The sequence below is a fragment of the Euprymna scolopes genome, chromosome 8 (assembly GCF_053919585.1).
Source record: "Euprymna scolopes isolate OS-2025 chromosome 8, ASM5391958v1, whole genome shotgun sequence".
NCBI lineage: Eukaryota > Metazoa > Mollusca > Cephalopoda > Sepiida > Sepiolidae > Euprymna > Euprymna scolopes.
In genome coordinates, this window is record NC_136489.1 from 160,774,959 (window position 1) to 160,790,912 (window position 15,954).

At 32.0% G+C, this 15,954-nt stretch overlaps 2 protein-coding genes across 2 annotated transcripts in view; one reads left to right on the plus strand and one right to left on the minus strand.

The window, feature by feature from the left end:
• LOC145283954 (E3 ubiquitin-protein ligase RNF103-like) overlaps positions 1-7,417 on the plus strand; it is a 41,343-nt gene extending 33,926 nt beyond the window's left edge. Inside the window, exon 3 of the mRNA XM_080133052.1 lies at positions 5,405-7,417. Coding sequence (XP_079989178.1) covers positions 5,405-7,118 — 1,714 coding nt within the window. The 3' untranslated portion in view covers positions 7,119-7,417. The remainder of the gene's footprint in view (positions 1-5,404) is intronic.
• A 3,689-nt stretch (positions 7,418-11,106) lies between these two features.
• Positions 11,107-15,954, minus strand: part of LOC145283955 (26S proteasome non-ATPase regulatory subunit 4-like) — a 38,896-nt gene continuing 34,048 nt past the window's right edge. Inside the window, exons 10-11 of the mRNA XM_080133053.1 lie at positions 15,326-15,378; positions 11,107-11,462 (exon numbers count right to left, since the gene is read on the minus strand). Coding sequence (XP_079989179.1) covers positions 11,289-11,462; positions 15,326-15,378 — 227 coding nt within the window. The 3' untranslated portion in view covers positions 11,107-11,288. The remainder of the gene's footprint in view (positions 11,463-15,325; positions 15,379-15,954) is intronic.

The window sequence follows — 15,954 nt, forward strand, 5'->3', positions numbered from 1 at the left end:
GTATTTCCTCCTATAACAGACAACACGCTATGCAACATACAAATATCTGTGCGTGAGATCGCTAAGCTAATCAAGAACCCTGATTCCAGTAAAGCAACTGGCCCTGACCGCATTCCAATTATAGTGCTGAAAAAGCTTCAACCAGAACTTGCCCCCATACTTACAAAACTGTTTAAGCGTTGCCTTAAAGAGAAGTGCTTCCCAACACCCTGGAAAACCTCATCAGTATGCCCTGTATTTAAGAATTCAGGTGATAAGTCATCTCTCTCTCAGTACAGACCAATAAGTCTCCTGTGTGTCATGAGTAAGTTGCTGGAATCCATATTAAATAGAGAAGTAGTCAACCACCTCAGCAGAAACAACCTTCTTAGTGACATGCAATATGGTTTCCGTTCTGCTAGATCTACAGCAGATGTGCTAACGGTTATATCTCATAGGATTAGTGAATCTCTTGACAAAGGCTTCCTCTCAAGGGCAATTGCTCTTGACATATCAAAAGCCTTCGACAAAGTATGGCATAAGGGCCTACTTCACAAGATTTCCAGCTACGGTATCACTGGAAATGTTTTTAAATCATTTCTCTCTGATAGGTTCATAAGAGTAGTGGTTGATGGGCAGAAATCAGAGGCCCTCAGTATTAATGCTGGAGTCCCTCAGGGGTCCATCCTGGGCCCAACTCTCTTTCTGATATACATCAATGATCTCCCAAAACACATACTTAAATCATTCGTAGACATCTATGCTGATGACACGACCATCTATGGCAACACATCAAAGACTGTAAATGACAAAGTTCTCTCTGATTCTCTCTCCTCTGATCTCGAGCGTGTGGTACAGTGGGGGAAGAAGTGGCTGGTTACTTTCTGATTCCCATCTGGCTTCAATTGAAATGGATGGCTCTCAACTAGGGGAAGCTCCATGCTTTGATAAGTTTCTGGGCTTGACCTTTACTCCTGACCTGAAATGGAACACATACATCAAGTCTATTGCCAAGGTCGCTGGAAAAATGGTAGGATCCTTCTACTGCTCCAGAAGATATCTCACTGCTGATGCAATTTTCTACATATATAAAAGTCAAGTATGTCCAAGGATGGAGTACTGTTGCCACATCTTGGCAGGAGCTGTTAAAATACTCTATCCTGCCTTGACAGAGTACAAAATAGGCTTTGTGGCGGATGCCCTTTTCTCTTCCCTGCAACCTCTCTCCCATAGGAGAGACGTTGCGAGCCTATCTTTGTTTTATCGTTACTTCCATGGCAGGTGCTCGTCTGAGATCCAATCCCTGGTCCCCCCTTGCTGATCTTTCATGAAAAACACCCATCTAGCTGAAACCACTGTCAAAAATTTTCCCCACTCTTTATCTGTGCCAAAACCAAAATGTGGATTCCATGAACAAAGCTTCTTTCTTAGAAGTGCACACCTGTGGAACTCTGTTCCGCCCTCCTGTTTCCCACCTGACTACAACTTGGATGTCTTCAAGTCCAACATAAACAAATTCCTGATGAACCGCCCCCTTAAGTAGACAGTTTATCAAATCTCAACATTAACGTACTGTACACACAATAACCCTTATCCCCGAGTGGCTTCCGGGCCTTGATAAGTGGTGACCACCTTGTAAAAAAAAAAAAAAACCCAAAAAATCCAAAAGGGGCAACCCAAGTCAGCATAGTAAGGAAGAAAGAGAAACAACCGCAAGTGTTTTGAACTGCACATTTTTAACATCTCACTTTTATACATCTACTAGCTGGCTACTCAGCATTTCCCAATCGTAAATTTATGCAGATTGCATATGTATTATTATAGAATCAACCCTCTATTGATTATTATATATTACGAGGAATAATTTGCCCATTAGACTAATTCTCAAAAAAAATAAATAAATAATGATAATGTTGTTCATTAAGTTCTGCCTGTTTTTGTTTATAATATCACGTCAGTTGATATTTGAGCTTGACCATCTTTGAAGTAGTCTTTCTTCTGTTAAAGATGAAAAAGAATTTTGGGTTTTTATTACTGTACACATAGATTCGAAAAAGTTGTCAAAAAACAAATATATAACAAATAAATGTTATCAAAGGCAAGATAAGTTACTTTTTTACCAAACTGGATATATTTTTCGTGTTTTTATTCAATGTAACATGTTTATTCAGCTCAAAAACCACACAGTGTTTACCGATGTATTGGAACATTCAAGATGGCATCTTATTCTCTCTTTAACACGGTAAGTGTGGGAAAAGATGTTATAAATAAAAAACCGGATAAAATACTGTTAAAAACTCGCTCAATATATGTTACCGTGGCATAGGTTGACATATATTCGGCAGGTTTTTAATAGGATTTTGTATAGTTTTTTTATTTATAACACCTTTTTCCATACTTACGGTGTTAAAGAGGGTGTGAGACGCCATCTTGAATTTTCGAATACATTGGTAAACACTGTATGTTTTTTGAGTTGAATAAATATGTTACATTGAATAAAAACACAAAAAATATATCCAGTTTGGCAGAAAAGTAACTTATCTTGCCTTTGATAACATTTATTTGTTATATATTTGTTTTTTGACAACTTTTTCGAATCTATGTGTACAGTAATACAAACCCAGAATTTTTATTGGGGAATATTTTACGTAACACCGGTCGGTGTAATGTAAAATATTCTGCTGTAAAAATTCTTAACAGATTTACTGAATTTCCGTTACTAAACGATTACTATATGGTCCTATTGACTACTGTACACGCTTTAACTCTTATCCTCGAGTGGCCTCTTGGCCTTGATAAGTGGTGATGCCTACGTAAAAAAAATATATATATAATAGTAGAGATAGAGATTTCAATTTGCTTAGAAAATTTTGTGCAAATTTTCAATTCTTCATATGATTCACACTTTTTCCATTTCCTGTTTTTCCGTTTCTATATTTCGTCTTTTCTCTGACCCTACCAGACTACTCCGCTTTGTCTGTCGTTGAATGTTTCCGAGGACGGTCAAATAGCAAATAACAATTACCTTAAACTAGCAGAGATACCCAACCGTTAGTATAATACACCGCTAGAACTCTGATAACGTTTCATTTTTCGTAAGAATTCCATACATCTCAATAAAAGCCACTTGAAATGACACCTCATTTTCATCGCTCATCATTTTTATTTTGGATACATCCAAACATTTCTATTTCTTTGTCCATTGAATTATCGCATTTTTCTTCAGTTTTTATTCTTAAACATGCTTTAAAGATTTTTTAAATGCATTTTAAGTAAAAACGTAATTGTTTTATGTCGAAATTAGTAAAAATTACAAAAGATTATAGAATACAAGATCTATCGGAACTACGAGGTGCCTTCAATAAGTTTCCAGATTTTTTCCGTATAGGCACTTTTATTGATAATACATATATTAAACTCTAGTCACCTTTAAAGTAATCTCCTCTGGCTGCAATGCGCTTGTACTGTTATTCTTTCATAACAGCCTCTAAGGTTTTCCTTGAACTTAGAGAATAACCAAAAGTCATAAAAAGCAAGGTTTGGGTGAAGAATGTGTTTTGATGTCGATCTTGCCAAATAGTCTGTGATCTTCTCTGTGGACCCTTTTTCTTGTGCAAATCTTCCGCATCTTCAGTTCCTCACAAATAATTGTGTGTACAGTTCCCACACTGACATCAAACTGTGCACTTATTGTCTATATAGACACATGATGGTCCTTATCCATGAGATTCTTTATTTGGCCAATCAACTCTAGTATTCTGACTTCCTTATTCCTCCCTCATCATCCCTCACAGACTCCTTGCCTTCCTTGAATCTCTTGTGCCACTCAAAAACTGATGACTGATTCAAAATCAGTCTGAAGCATTACGTACGTTTCTGTGGCATTTTATACAAGTTTAAAACGTAATTTTATTGCATATCGTTCTTCTAAAGTGTCGTCGCGTTCAGATTGCATTTTTGAAATTCACCAGTTGTGGCAATAAGGCTTTAGTAGAGTGTATCCTAATTCTTGCTGTGGCTGTTCATTTGAACATGAAATCATAATCAGTCATCTCATAAGATGTATAGCAATAACATATTGAATTTTCAAAAGTCTGTTTTAAATGCCTGTACAAAAAATCTGGAAACTTATTGAAGGGACCTCATGTTTTTTCACAAACAAAAAAACGTTCTGTCATTTTCTAATCTGAAATAGCAAAAGTTAAGCGAAAATAAAGAAAAGTTTGTCATACAGAATTGGTTCTAATAGACTAAATTGATAAAACTTTAATTCAATAAATTTTATTTTTCTTGCAATCATTTTTTACTTTATCATTATTTGATTAAAAAAAAAAATTTTTTATTCGATTTTTTAAAAAAATATTTTATTTTTTTGATATTAAAAATGTTTTTTAGTACTGATTTTGATATAATTCTGTAAAAGTATTTTTACTTTAAAATGCATTTTTTTGATATCCAATTATAATACACAAGCATAAAATTTGAAAATGCATTTTCATTTCTAAATGTGCATATTGTTCAGACACATTTAAAAAAAAATTTTTTTTATCCCAATTCAACTTGTGTGATTCATTGAAATCAATACATTTTATCTTTTTACATAAGGTAGCGTGTGATTTTTACTCTTTATGACCAGGTTAAACTAATTTGTTCAGTTGTAAATAAATGAATATCTCGGCATAAATAACATGGGAATTGATTAAAACATGTCTTGCGTACGTATTATATTTATTTATTTATTGCGGACTATTATTCTCAGCTTTCTTAGTTGTTGTTTCACGATGTTTCGGCCAACTATTCCTCTGGCCTTCGTCAGGTGGTAACCGCGACGAATAGGAACTTCAAATCTCCTCACTGCATTCTCAGCAATTACTGCCATCCGTAGTTGTCGTCTCACCACGTTTTTGGCCAAGTTAGCCTCTGGCCGGCTTTGGGTAGGATTGAAACCACTATCTTCAGACAATGCTCATCTGGAATCATAGAGATTCAACGTCTCTATCAACTGTGCGACGGGCCCCAAAAGGCAATCAAGGTTGGATTTTTTTGATTTTATAAATGATCTGATCTTTCATGAGGAATAGTTGGCCGAAACGTTGTGAAACAACAACTAATAAAGGTGAGAATAATAGTCCGCAATAAATAAATTAATATAAATAATACTCATCTCAATAATGAATTCCAATTAAAATAATATTTGTACGTATTTGTTCAGTATCTGGGTAGATGCCAGATACCTCCAGATTGCAACTGTTTGTTGCTTACATTCAATATGCTGCCATCTAAAAATAAAAATATTTTTTTGTATTATCTACTTCATAATTCAGGTCATAAGAGGTTAATGCTTAGACTGTTTTTATGTTGTTTTACAAAGCTTTAATGTTTTTAAAGAAACGAATGAAATTTTTTTTTTTTTTCTCTCTTCTAGATTATGTCGAAAGAAAGGCTGGTATTCCTCCCAAGTCATCTTGTCTCTTCCTGAAAATTTTCAAACCAAAGCCAACGTTGTGATGCATGTGTACAGTGGACCAGCCAAACCCAATATCATGTTTCGGTGGGTAAAAGAAAAACTGAATCGCAAAATTCAACGCATTGCAGACTACAGCGAATTGAAACGAGAGTGGTTATCTTTCCACAAAAAATATGAGATCCGAGTCGTCCTGTTCACAGAACTCACATCAATTCCACTCATCTTTTCTGCTCTCAGCGTAAAGTTTCCTGGTCGTGTTCGTTTTGGAACAATGAATTCGAAGACTGGCCCCGGAAAGGAAACATTAGCCCATCTTAATTTGAAATCTCCTGCATATTTTGTGATAGCCCCTGGTAAGACGTTAGTGTATGGGTCTCGTCCAGGGGAATTGTTGACTTTTCGCTCAATGGAGAGTTTTTTGAAATCCCTCTATCCTGAAGTGAATGACTTTTTTATCTTAAGTCTCATCATAACAAACTTGATGGGGTGGTTTGAATTTTTCTTGTCCCAAGGAGGCTTACTGCGTAGATTTGCCCGTTTAATCTGGTGTGTCATCAAGTACAACATTGTGATCATTATCATGTGGCAACCATTGCTCGCTCTGTTCCAATTATCGTATTGTGAAATCCTACTGGAATGGGGCCTTTTGGCTCTTCACTTCCTCAGTGGTTCATTTATGGGATGCATCATGCGCAAAGATCTTCTCTTTTACAGCAATAGTCGCCTCCTCTTGGCAGGGACATTCTTACTTTATTCAGCCCTTGTTGGCTACATTCAATACAGACGCAAAGGGGGAATCATTGATGAAGATGAAATGGACTGGTTTAATTTCACCCAATTGCAGAGTCTCAATCCATTGCTGAATCCGTCTTTTCAAATTGTTCATCCAGGAGGTTTGTATGCTATGTACCTGTTGGAGCGTAGCGATACGTACGCCTTGGATAATACCGACTTCCTTGCACATTTCCCTGATCTGGTAACAGAGATGCAGACCATAGTCTCTAGCGAGTATGTTAAACACCTTCCTCGGTGGAAATATGGAATGCTGCAAGCTCCTGCCGACTCTTCCAATGGAACTTGTTGCCATGATTCCACGACTCTGAAAACTCATGCCAATAAAAGTGATCATCCATTTCCGTGTGGACCGCCTGATTATGATGCGCCGGACAATCCTGTAATTCAGATGATGGATGGGAACTACCGCTGTGATTGTGTGCAAAGAAACCCCTCATCCTCCTCCTCAGGTTCAGCCCCTAGCCAACATCCCTGTCCATATGCTTCCACTTCGGAAGGTCCTTCTACCGACGAACAAGAAGCATGTTGTTGGCGGCAAAGTAAAGATTCGTCTCCATTAAAAGCAAATAAACCTGAAACTGAACGCCAGACTTTATCGAATGCGGAGAAAATGAAAACTGATGTTGATGAATGCAAAGCTATAAAGATGATGCCTGACGGTTTCTTGGAGACAAGCCAATGTGTGATATGTCTTGAGAATTTTACAATAGGTGCAGAGATCTGTGGCCTTCCCTGTGCACATAGTTTTCATGAACACTGTATACTGCCATGGTTGTACAGAGTTAGTCATGCGTGTCCTATGTGCCGATGGCTCTCCTACAACCCTAAACCTAATCAAATGTTATCTTCTCCTGATCTCTCTTCACCTCCTGACTAAAAAATGTTTTTAAGAAAGTGGGAAAGAATTGTTTTTATTTTTTGTTTTTATTTTTTAAAAGCAAAAGAATCTTTAGTTAAATTTTTCTCTGCTTCAAGTATCAGATCATGCTACCCAGAAATTTACAAGGAATGCTAAATTTCCAGCTGAATAAACTTCGCAAACCTCCTACAGAATTCTCTGCCCCCCCCCCCTTTTTTTTTAATGAAAAGTATTTAGACTAAATTGCATTAAACTTTTAAAGAATTTTTAAATTTTGGTAAATTCATTTTCTTTCTCATTTCAAACTCAAAAATAAAGTTTTTTTTTTTTTTTTTTTATTGAAGAACTCTGCTTTCTAGAATATATTCTAATTTATTTCTGAAGATTTTCAATTGACGCATGCTTGAGAATATGAATATAAATGGTAATTGTGTCCCTGCACTCCAAGAATCACTTCATACCAATTGAGTTTTTTTTTTTTTATCCCAATCTTAAAAATAGTCCTAGATTAGTCAAATCTTCCAAATTCTTTCATTTCAAGAGATTTTTCTATTCTCTTTTAAACCCATCAGATATCTATGTAGTCAAACTTATTTGGATTTTAACTTTTTTCATACAATTTTGGATTTTTATTTTTGCAGTTTCTATTTTTCACAAAGAATAAAAACAAAACGATCATTTAAGAGATTGAAAACAAAACTAAGAAAAATTGGTTGTAAATATCCTAATATTTAAAAAAAAAAAAAAAAATTCTGATTGCATTTTTAATAGAAATTATTGTGATGGGGGCAGTTGAACAGTCACTACCTCCTGCAGTGCAAGTGATGAGTACTGGTAGGTAAAAAAAATTGATAGGAGAAAAAGTATTTTTGATATAAGTTGTTGAAACCCATTTTCTTTAATCAATAGAATTCCAAATTGATAATTTAAAATAAACCATGAACAATATAGAAAACTGCAGTTATATTTATGTATTTTAAGATTTTATATTTTTTAATTTTATGGCAAAAGAGTAACAACTTTTTTTTTTTATTATATATAGCTATGGTAGATATGAATACAAATTATGTAATTAAGATGTATTAAAAAGTCTTTAATTATTCAGTGTTGCCAGAAGTAATTGAAAACAAAAAAAACATTTGTATGTGGACAGCAATAAATGTTTAGGTCGACATTTTACAGATCTTCTAGATAAACAATTACAGTAGAAATCCGGGATATAGTGGCCCTAGGATACGTTTTTTCGGGTTACACTGTGGAATACAATGTTTTTCCGGCCCCTGGTTATGGTATTTGCCCTGCCTTACAGTGTTATTTATAATTTATTTGATTTTACAGATGTGTATTATATACTGTACTGCATTTTGTTACTAATTTTTAATGCTATATCCCAGGGTTCTATTGTATAAAGAAATCAGTTCAAATCGAAATTATGAAATTTCTTGCAGTATTTTTCTTTTTGAACGAAAGCATATTAAGCACAATTGTTGCTGCTATAATATAAAAAGAAAAGCTTTCTTCCAACTTTTCATCTAAATGAAACTGAATAACAATAACTGAAAAATCAGATGAACATTTTCTCAAGTTTACACGCGTATTCTTAGGAGTGTAATTGATGTCATGAATGAATGTGCCATACGTTTCAATATTATCAAACGAGTACAGAGAAAAAAAATGGTTTTCAACTTTTTTTTTTTTTTTTTTTTTTAAAGTAATATTGCTTTAATGTACACACGGCCAATTTGAAATTTTGTTTTCTAAAACCTCCTAAATGTTCACGATTGCAAATTTTTTTTAAATGTAACGGTCATTGATAGAGAGATGCTGCAAGGTATAAAACCCTAAGAAAAAAAAAAAATATGCATCGAGTCTTTCGTCCTAGGGAAATACATCTAAACTTTCCGTTAATTAGTTGTATGCAAATTGTCTTTAACAAGACTTTCCTATCTCTCAGGTAAAGAGAGGTGTGGAGGAATAAAAAGAAATGGCTGTGATTTTGTGATGCTCAGATTGGGTTTTAACTTGTAATTCTCAAAAAAATTTTTTTAGATGGTAAAGAAGACTAGGCAACTCGAAATCTGCAGCAAACTGTTGGATAAAAACTTTGCATTCGTATAAAGATATTACGCTTACTAAACCAGGCTTCCTGTTTTATCTACTATTTTATAAAAGTCACTTTGTGTGCATGTGAGTTCCTTCCTCATAGGTTCTGAAACAGCTGAGCCTATCTTTTGAAAGTTTCATATAAAGCTAATTTATGCCTGGCAGTATTCTTCGATATGTTTTGTAAAGAAATTCATCTGATAAGTATTGAAAATCGAAAAAAATATGATCTTAAAAAATAGCTCTTCTCTCTTAGATAAAAAAGAATAATTTTTACAGGGGAATATTTAAGATTATAAAATTTCAGCAAATCATTTATTATAATCTAAGGATGTAGCTTAGTGGTAAAACATTCAACTAGATCGCATGATCCCTTGTTTAAGTCCAGTTGTACCTCACCATTTTATTTTAATTTCTTATTAAGGAGTTCAATTTACGATAAAAGAAGAGGTATCATTTAAAATTGCCACAAATCATTTCTTTGTTTGCATATTTAAAAACTAAACATTAATTAGAAGTGACTTTTCCAGGGGCATTCGGCATTCATCGTCAAAACCAGATATCAGCTGACGTAAAATTGTAAACAAAAACAGACAGAATTTGATGAACGACATTATTATTCATTTTTTTTTTTTTTTTTTTTTTTTTTTTGCAAATTAGTCCACCGGGCAAATTATTACTTGTAATTTATAATACATATGCAATCTGCATAAATTAAAATATCATATTTAAGCATATTGTATGAGCGGACAATGCCGAGCAGCCAGCTAGTTTAAAAATAAATTAAGTAGGTATAAAAGAAAATATGTAAAAGTAATTTTTAAAATGTTATTGCTTCATGATTTTGAATTTGTTTAGTATTAAAAAAAAATTACTTTATGAAATTTTATTTTGATATGTTCTTTCATATTAAAATATTTTCATTAATAAATAATTCATAAAATATTTTTTATAATACAAAAAAAATAAGTATTCGTAAAAGATATTTTAACAAAAACAAAAATGTGTACAAGATTTTCTATATTTTTTACATATATTCTACGCCAACTTGATTGCTTACTTTTTAACTAAAACAGGACGTCCGCTTTAGTAAACGAAAAAATTTATATCAATGCAAACTTGAGTCGTCTGTTCATTTAGCAAATTCTAAACAACTGTTTCAAATTGTTTTTCAGAACAAAAAAAAAAAAAGCTTTCAGTTAGAACTCATTTGTTCTTTATATATTTTTTTTAATTAATACCTGCTAGATAGCAATGACAGTTTATAAGAATGAAAAAGGTATATTTTCATCAAGTAGAGATAAAAAAAAAAAAAAGTATTTTAGATTTTTTTATTTTATAAAAAAAAAAGGGAAAATTTTTGCAAATTCTTAGTTTTATTTTGATATCCCAAATTAAATTTCGACCTTGGAGCAATAAAAAAAAAAAGGGAAATTCAATGAATTAGTTTTTATTGAGTAAACGGTAAAGTAATTAAGATTATCTTTAACTGTAAACTCCCCTCCCCAATTTGATTTAATGGCAATGTTCAATTCAATAAATTACAAAAATATTAAACTTAATTTATAACATTTGTTTATTGATCTTCAAAGTGTTAGAAAAAAAAAAAAAAAAAAATGCAAGTTATAAAAAATTTTTTTTTTTTGCACATGAGGGAAAAACAATTGTTCTGCATGTTTCAATTGAATGTTAAAAAAAAAATTGAATAAAATGTTAACTTAATTTTTTCCTTTAAAGCTTTCTCATTAAAAAAACATTTTTTTTAAACACTTTAATAAAGAAAAATGGTTTTCAATCTGTTGCCATTCAAAGTCATTTGGACAGAATATATCAAAGCTTGGCAGTTCTTTCAATGAGTAATGGAGGAAAGTTTCTACCAAAAATACAATGGAGACAAGAAAGGCTGTTTTCAATGTAACTTTATTTTTCTACTGAAAAGCCTATCAAACCTCTTTTCGCTGGCTGCTTAACCCCCCGCCCCTTCCCATCAAAAGAAAAAATATGAACAGCTTAATATTGCTGGTTTTTCTTTGGAGGAAAAAAAAATACTGAAGTGAATATTTATGAATTATGATTTAATTAAAATCACTTCTTGCCGTCTTTCTTATCAGCATCTTTTTTATGATCATCGGGTTTAGTGAGGGAAGTCATGGCATTTCGAATGGCTTCACTTTGTGGATCGACACCAGGGAGATTTTCCAGTACACTTTGCACAAAAGCAGCATCATTCATCACTTCAGAGTAATCCTCTTCCTCGCTCTGAAAATTCAAAAACAAAACACAATCAATTCAATTAGAAAAGCTTTACTGAAAGTTGCATTGTAAAAGACAAACCAAGAACGGATTTAAATGCATTGGATCAACCATAATTCTTTTAATTTTAAGCAACACTTGGAAAAATTCCTAGTTACTTGCCTTCCCTACAAGGTAAGTTTTAATGTGGAGAAAATCCAGCTCCAACAAAAGAGACACTGCATTGAGCCAAATTAAATTGTTTCGTTTACAAACTTTGCTCCCAGTTATTTTTTTTCCCCCGGAAATTACAAGTTCCGTATTAGTTAAATCAGTGTTGCAATAAAAGCTATGCAAAATGTGTGATGATATAAGAATTAAAATGTTGAAATGTATCAACATGTTTCAGTTAATTTAATGAGAATGCAGGATGATTAACCATTGCCAAGTTTACTTAAAAACTTTGATTCTCTCAAGAAAGTAAGAATAGCTTAAACATCACTCTAGAAATTATCTACATTGCCCTTTCTTCTAGGTGATAGGATAAGTTGGGGGGGGGCTTGATATCGAAACTAGTTATGTTTTATTTAATTTTATAACAGTTTTCATTTTTTTTTATTTATACAGTTTTACAAATACTTGTCAACAGCTTGAGGTATTTATAATTTTTAAACAGTTTCTAATAAATTCTGGTGTCATGATATCCTAGGCATTAACTCCTCTTTTTCGAGAGGGAGAGTCATGTTCATTTATTGCATTTATCCTGTTGTTACATAAACTTACCTCAAAGAGAAGCAACCTTACGTTACAAAAAAAAAAAAAAAAAAAAAAAAATCCTTACATACAAACATCTCCACCGACTTTTCAAAGTTTTTCGGGAGGGGGGGGGGGTTATTGGAGAGTCCTGTTCGTGCAAGGAAAATAAAAATAGGCAGAGATTTGAATCTTTATCATGAAACAACCTAGTGTTGTGACAAAAGGACGCATCTCTTGTATCCAGAACACTATGCAATTTCAGAACAATGTATTTCGATTTTATTTGCAATATTCAAAAAATATTTTAATGGTATCTCTATATTAATGATAGCGTGTGTTATTTTCTGTGTCCTATTTACATCCGGGTCGTTTAATTATGTACTTCTATTTCTTGTCCTAAATAATTTTACCAAGAATTCTTCATAAGTTTTGGTTTCCATTTCAATTATAGCTGATGGCACTTAAGTCATCTATTATTTTTTTTTTTTATATAAATAATTTTATCAAGAATTCTTCCTAAGTTTTGGTTATGGCTGAAGGAACTCGAGTTATATATATATGTTAGAGTTTGTGTTCCTTAATAGAGGCGTTGGTTGAGTTTGTTAAAATAAATACATATTAGATACGTTTGAAGCCAAAACAATGCATTATAACAAAATAAACATTTATTTTTGAAATTTATAAATATATTTCGAAGATACACTTCAGTATTTTTTTTTTTTACCATGATGTTGTTGGAGCATAGAATGAGTAGAAGTCCATTTGTTGTTTTTATGGTAGTTTTCAAATGTCGAAACTGTGTGTTGGTCACGTGGAATTCACGTTAGGGTTTATGTTCCTTGATAGAGGCGCTGATTGAGTGCGTTGTTTTGGTTTCAAACGTATCTAACACGTATGTTTTTCAAACTCAACCAGCGCCTCTATCAAGGAACACAAACCCTAACGTGAATTCCGCGTGACCAAGCACCGTTTCGACAACAAATAGACTTCTGATTTTATGTTCCAACAACAACATAGCAAAAAAAAAAAAAAAAACATTCTGATGATGAAGTGTATCTTCGAAATATATTTATGAATTTCAAAAATAAATGTTTATTTTGTAGTAATGTGTTGTTTTGGTTTCAAATGTATCTAATACGTATTTATTTTTTTTATATATATATATACTTTTTTTTTTTTTTTCATAAGTTTTTATTTTGGTTTCAATTCAAGCTAATGCACCCAAGTCAAATGGATACATTTTTTATTTTTTTATTTATGTAATCACAACTTTATAATATAAAAAAAAAAAGTCGATAGAATATTAACTATAATAAGATATACAAAATCTGCAAGAATCAAAATATATTTAAACATACTTTACGACTGGGCTTTGCTGAAGGTTCGTGCTAGTTAAAAAAAAACTACATTATCAGAGCGTCTCCATTTATGCTGAATATCTACAGAATGCCAACATCAATATATTACATATGAATGAGTTCCCTGTGGGATTTTCACAAGTCCCGCTAGTCTCTATTAATTCCTAACTATGCAGCGAACAGATACCATAATACTTAGTTCGCTAGTTTTTGTTCATTCTTAAATAATTTAATAGAATTTATTTCAATTTTATTTTTAATATTTACTGGACACAATACAATTTTCAAGGCCTTTTCAAAGTAATAATAGAAATATGGTCTTTTCAAGTCAAAATCCAACGACTTTCAAATCTGTATGAACATTAACAAATCAATTTTCTCACGAAATTGGTTTGAAATACTAGCAGTTTGAGCAATAATGAAACTTCAAAGTTTTTATACTCTATGCATAACGAGTCGGCAAAAGATTGTTAAAATCTCTTACTATGCTCCTCATTCCATTGTTGTTTCCACTCACCGATTCTACATGTCGTATGAGCATTTATTTTTATCAAGCAAGAATGTGCACCTTTTCTGATCATTCCTATTAATGAGTTTATTTGTACTCATTTTACTGATAAGGTTCGATTGTGTTTTTTATATTAGTTCACATGAATAACAATGAAAATGTGATTAAAAAAAAAACTCATGTATTTGTTAACAAGTGAGGATATATATATATATATATATATATATATATATATATATATATACATACACACATCCAATAATTGAGCATAATAGGGTAGCTTAACAGTCAAAAACGTAAGAGGGCGCTTTTTTTTTTTTTTTTTTTTTAATAACGATATTTATTTAAATTAATTTTGGTAAACTTTTTAGATATTTAAAAAAATATATTTGTTTACAGAAATATTAAAAAAAATAAAAAAACAATGAATGTGTCGCATTGTGTTAAAGTTTTTTTAAAAAGTTTCATTTATTGAGATATTTTGAAAATACATTTATTTATAGAAACATAAAATATTGTTTTGAATTCTAATAAGATTATTCGTACAACTATTAAACTATTTTTCTCTTGCGCATTCACGATTTCGTAACTGTGAAAAGTGTGATACGTTCATTGTGTTTTGTTTTTGTAAATAAATATATTTTTTTAAGTATCTAAATAGTTTTCCAAAAATAAATAAGAATTGATAAAAAGTTAAAGAATTCACTTTTCTTTTTTTTTTTTCATGTTTCTGTAAATAAATATATTTTAAAACAAACATATTAACACAAAATATCTTAACATTTTGCCCAAATATATAAGCAAGCAGCTATGGAAGTATTGTTTCCATTTTGTACTTCCATACCTCAATTGAGCAATGCGAGCGCCCTCCTACGACATGTTTGAAAGTGAAGCTACCGTGTTGTTCAATTACCCTTTTTCTTTCCTTTGATTCCAATTCAGCCTAGAAACTGGCACAAGGCATCAGCACCAAGTCCTTTCACTCCAACCTCAGTTTTAATAATTAAAATTACTTTTCCAACTATTTAAAAATTTTTGCTGACTTTCATATGGTAATGTTAATTCTATAAGGATGATCAGTGTTGGTTCATGACAATAGAAAGAATTTAGATAGTATTTTCTACAGATAACCCCCTATTGACACTTGATTTAACAAGATTTTCTGGAGCGTAGCTCAATAATGTTAACTGGTAAGAAAGTTGAACATTAAGCATATCCCTGGAATCAGAAAAAAAAAAAAAAAAAAAGTAGCAATGGAAATGTCTTACCTTCTTTTCAGATTCTGTCTCCATTGGTGACGGTGCATCAGATTCTGACACTCCTATTAAAAAAAAAAAAAAAAAAAAAAAAATTTGATCACCAAATAAGATTTAAATATTTTAAAGGAAGTATAAAAAAATATCCTGTTGAATACTTGCGCTTAGAATGACAGAGCACCTCATTTGTGTAGTGCTTATTTCCTTAGTATGAGACGCTAAAATCTAAACATAAACTAATAATTACAAGTTACAACAAACAACAATTTTTACTAATTCCCCTCACAAACTATCCTAATAGAAGAGTTACACAATTACAAACCAAGAACATATTTTGATAAGCACTGTTCTATTTAAGGGTAACTAATAAAAAAAAAAAAAAAAAAAAAAGATTAACTAGGTAAAACGTACAGACAAATGCGACCATGTATTTGATCATACCCTATGCTCGTCACAATTATATTTAGAATGGTTTGATTACCTAATAATTTTTATTGGATTTTTTAAATACAAGTAATTATCTGTATTTTTGAGATGAGGTGTTTTCATTGATTGAAATTGTCGGACTGACTTCCTCATCTTGGTTGTAATCGTCACAACGTTTCGGACGGTTTGCCCTCCGGCCTTCATCAGGTGTTTTG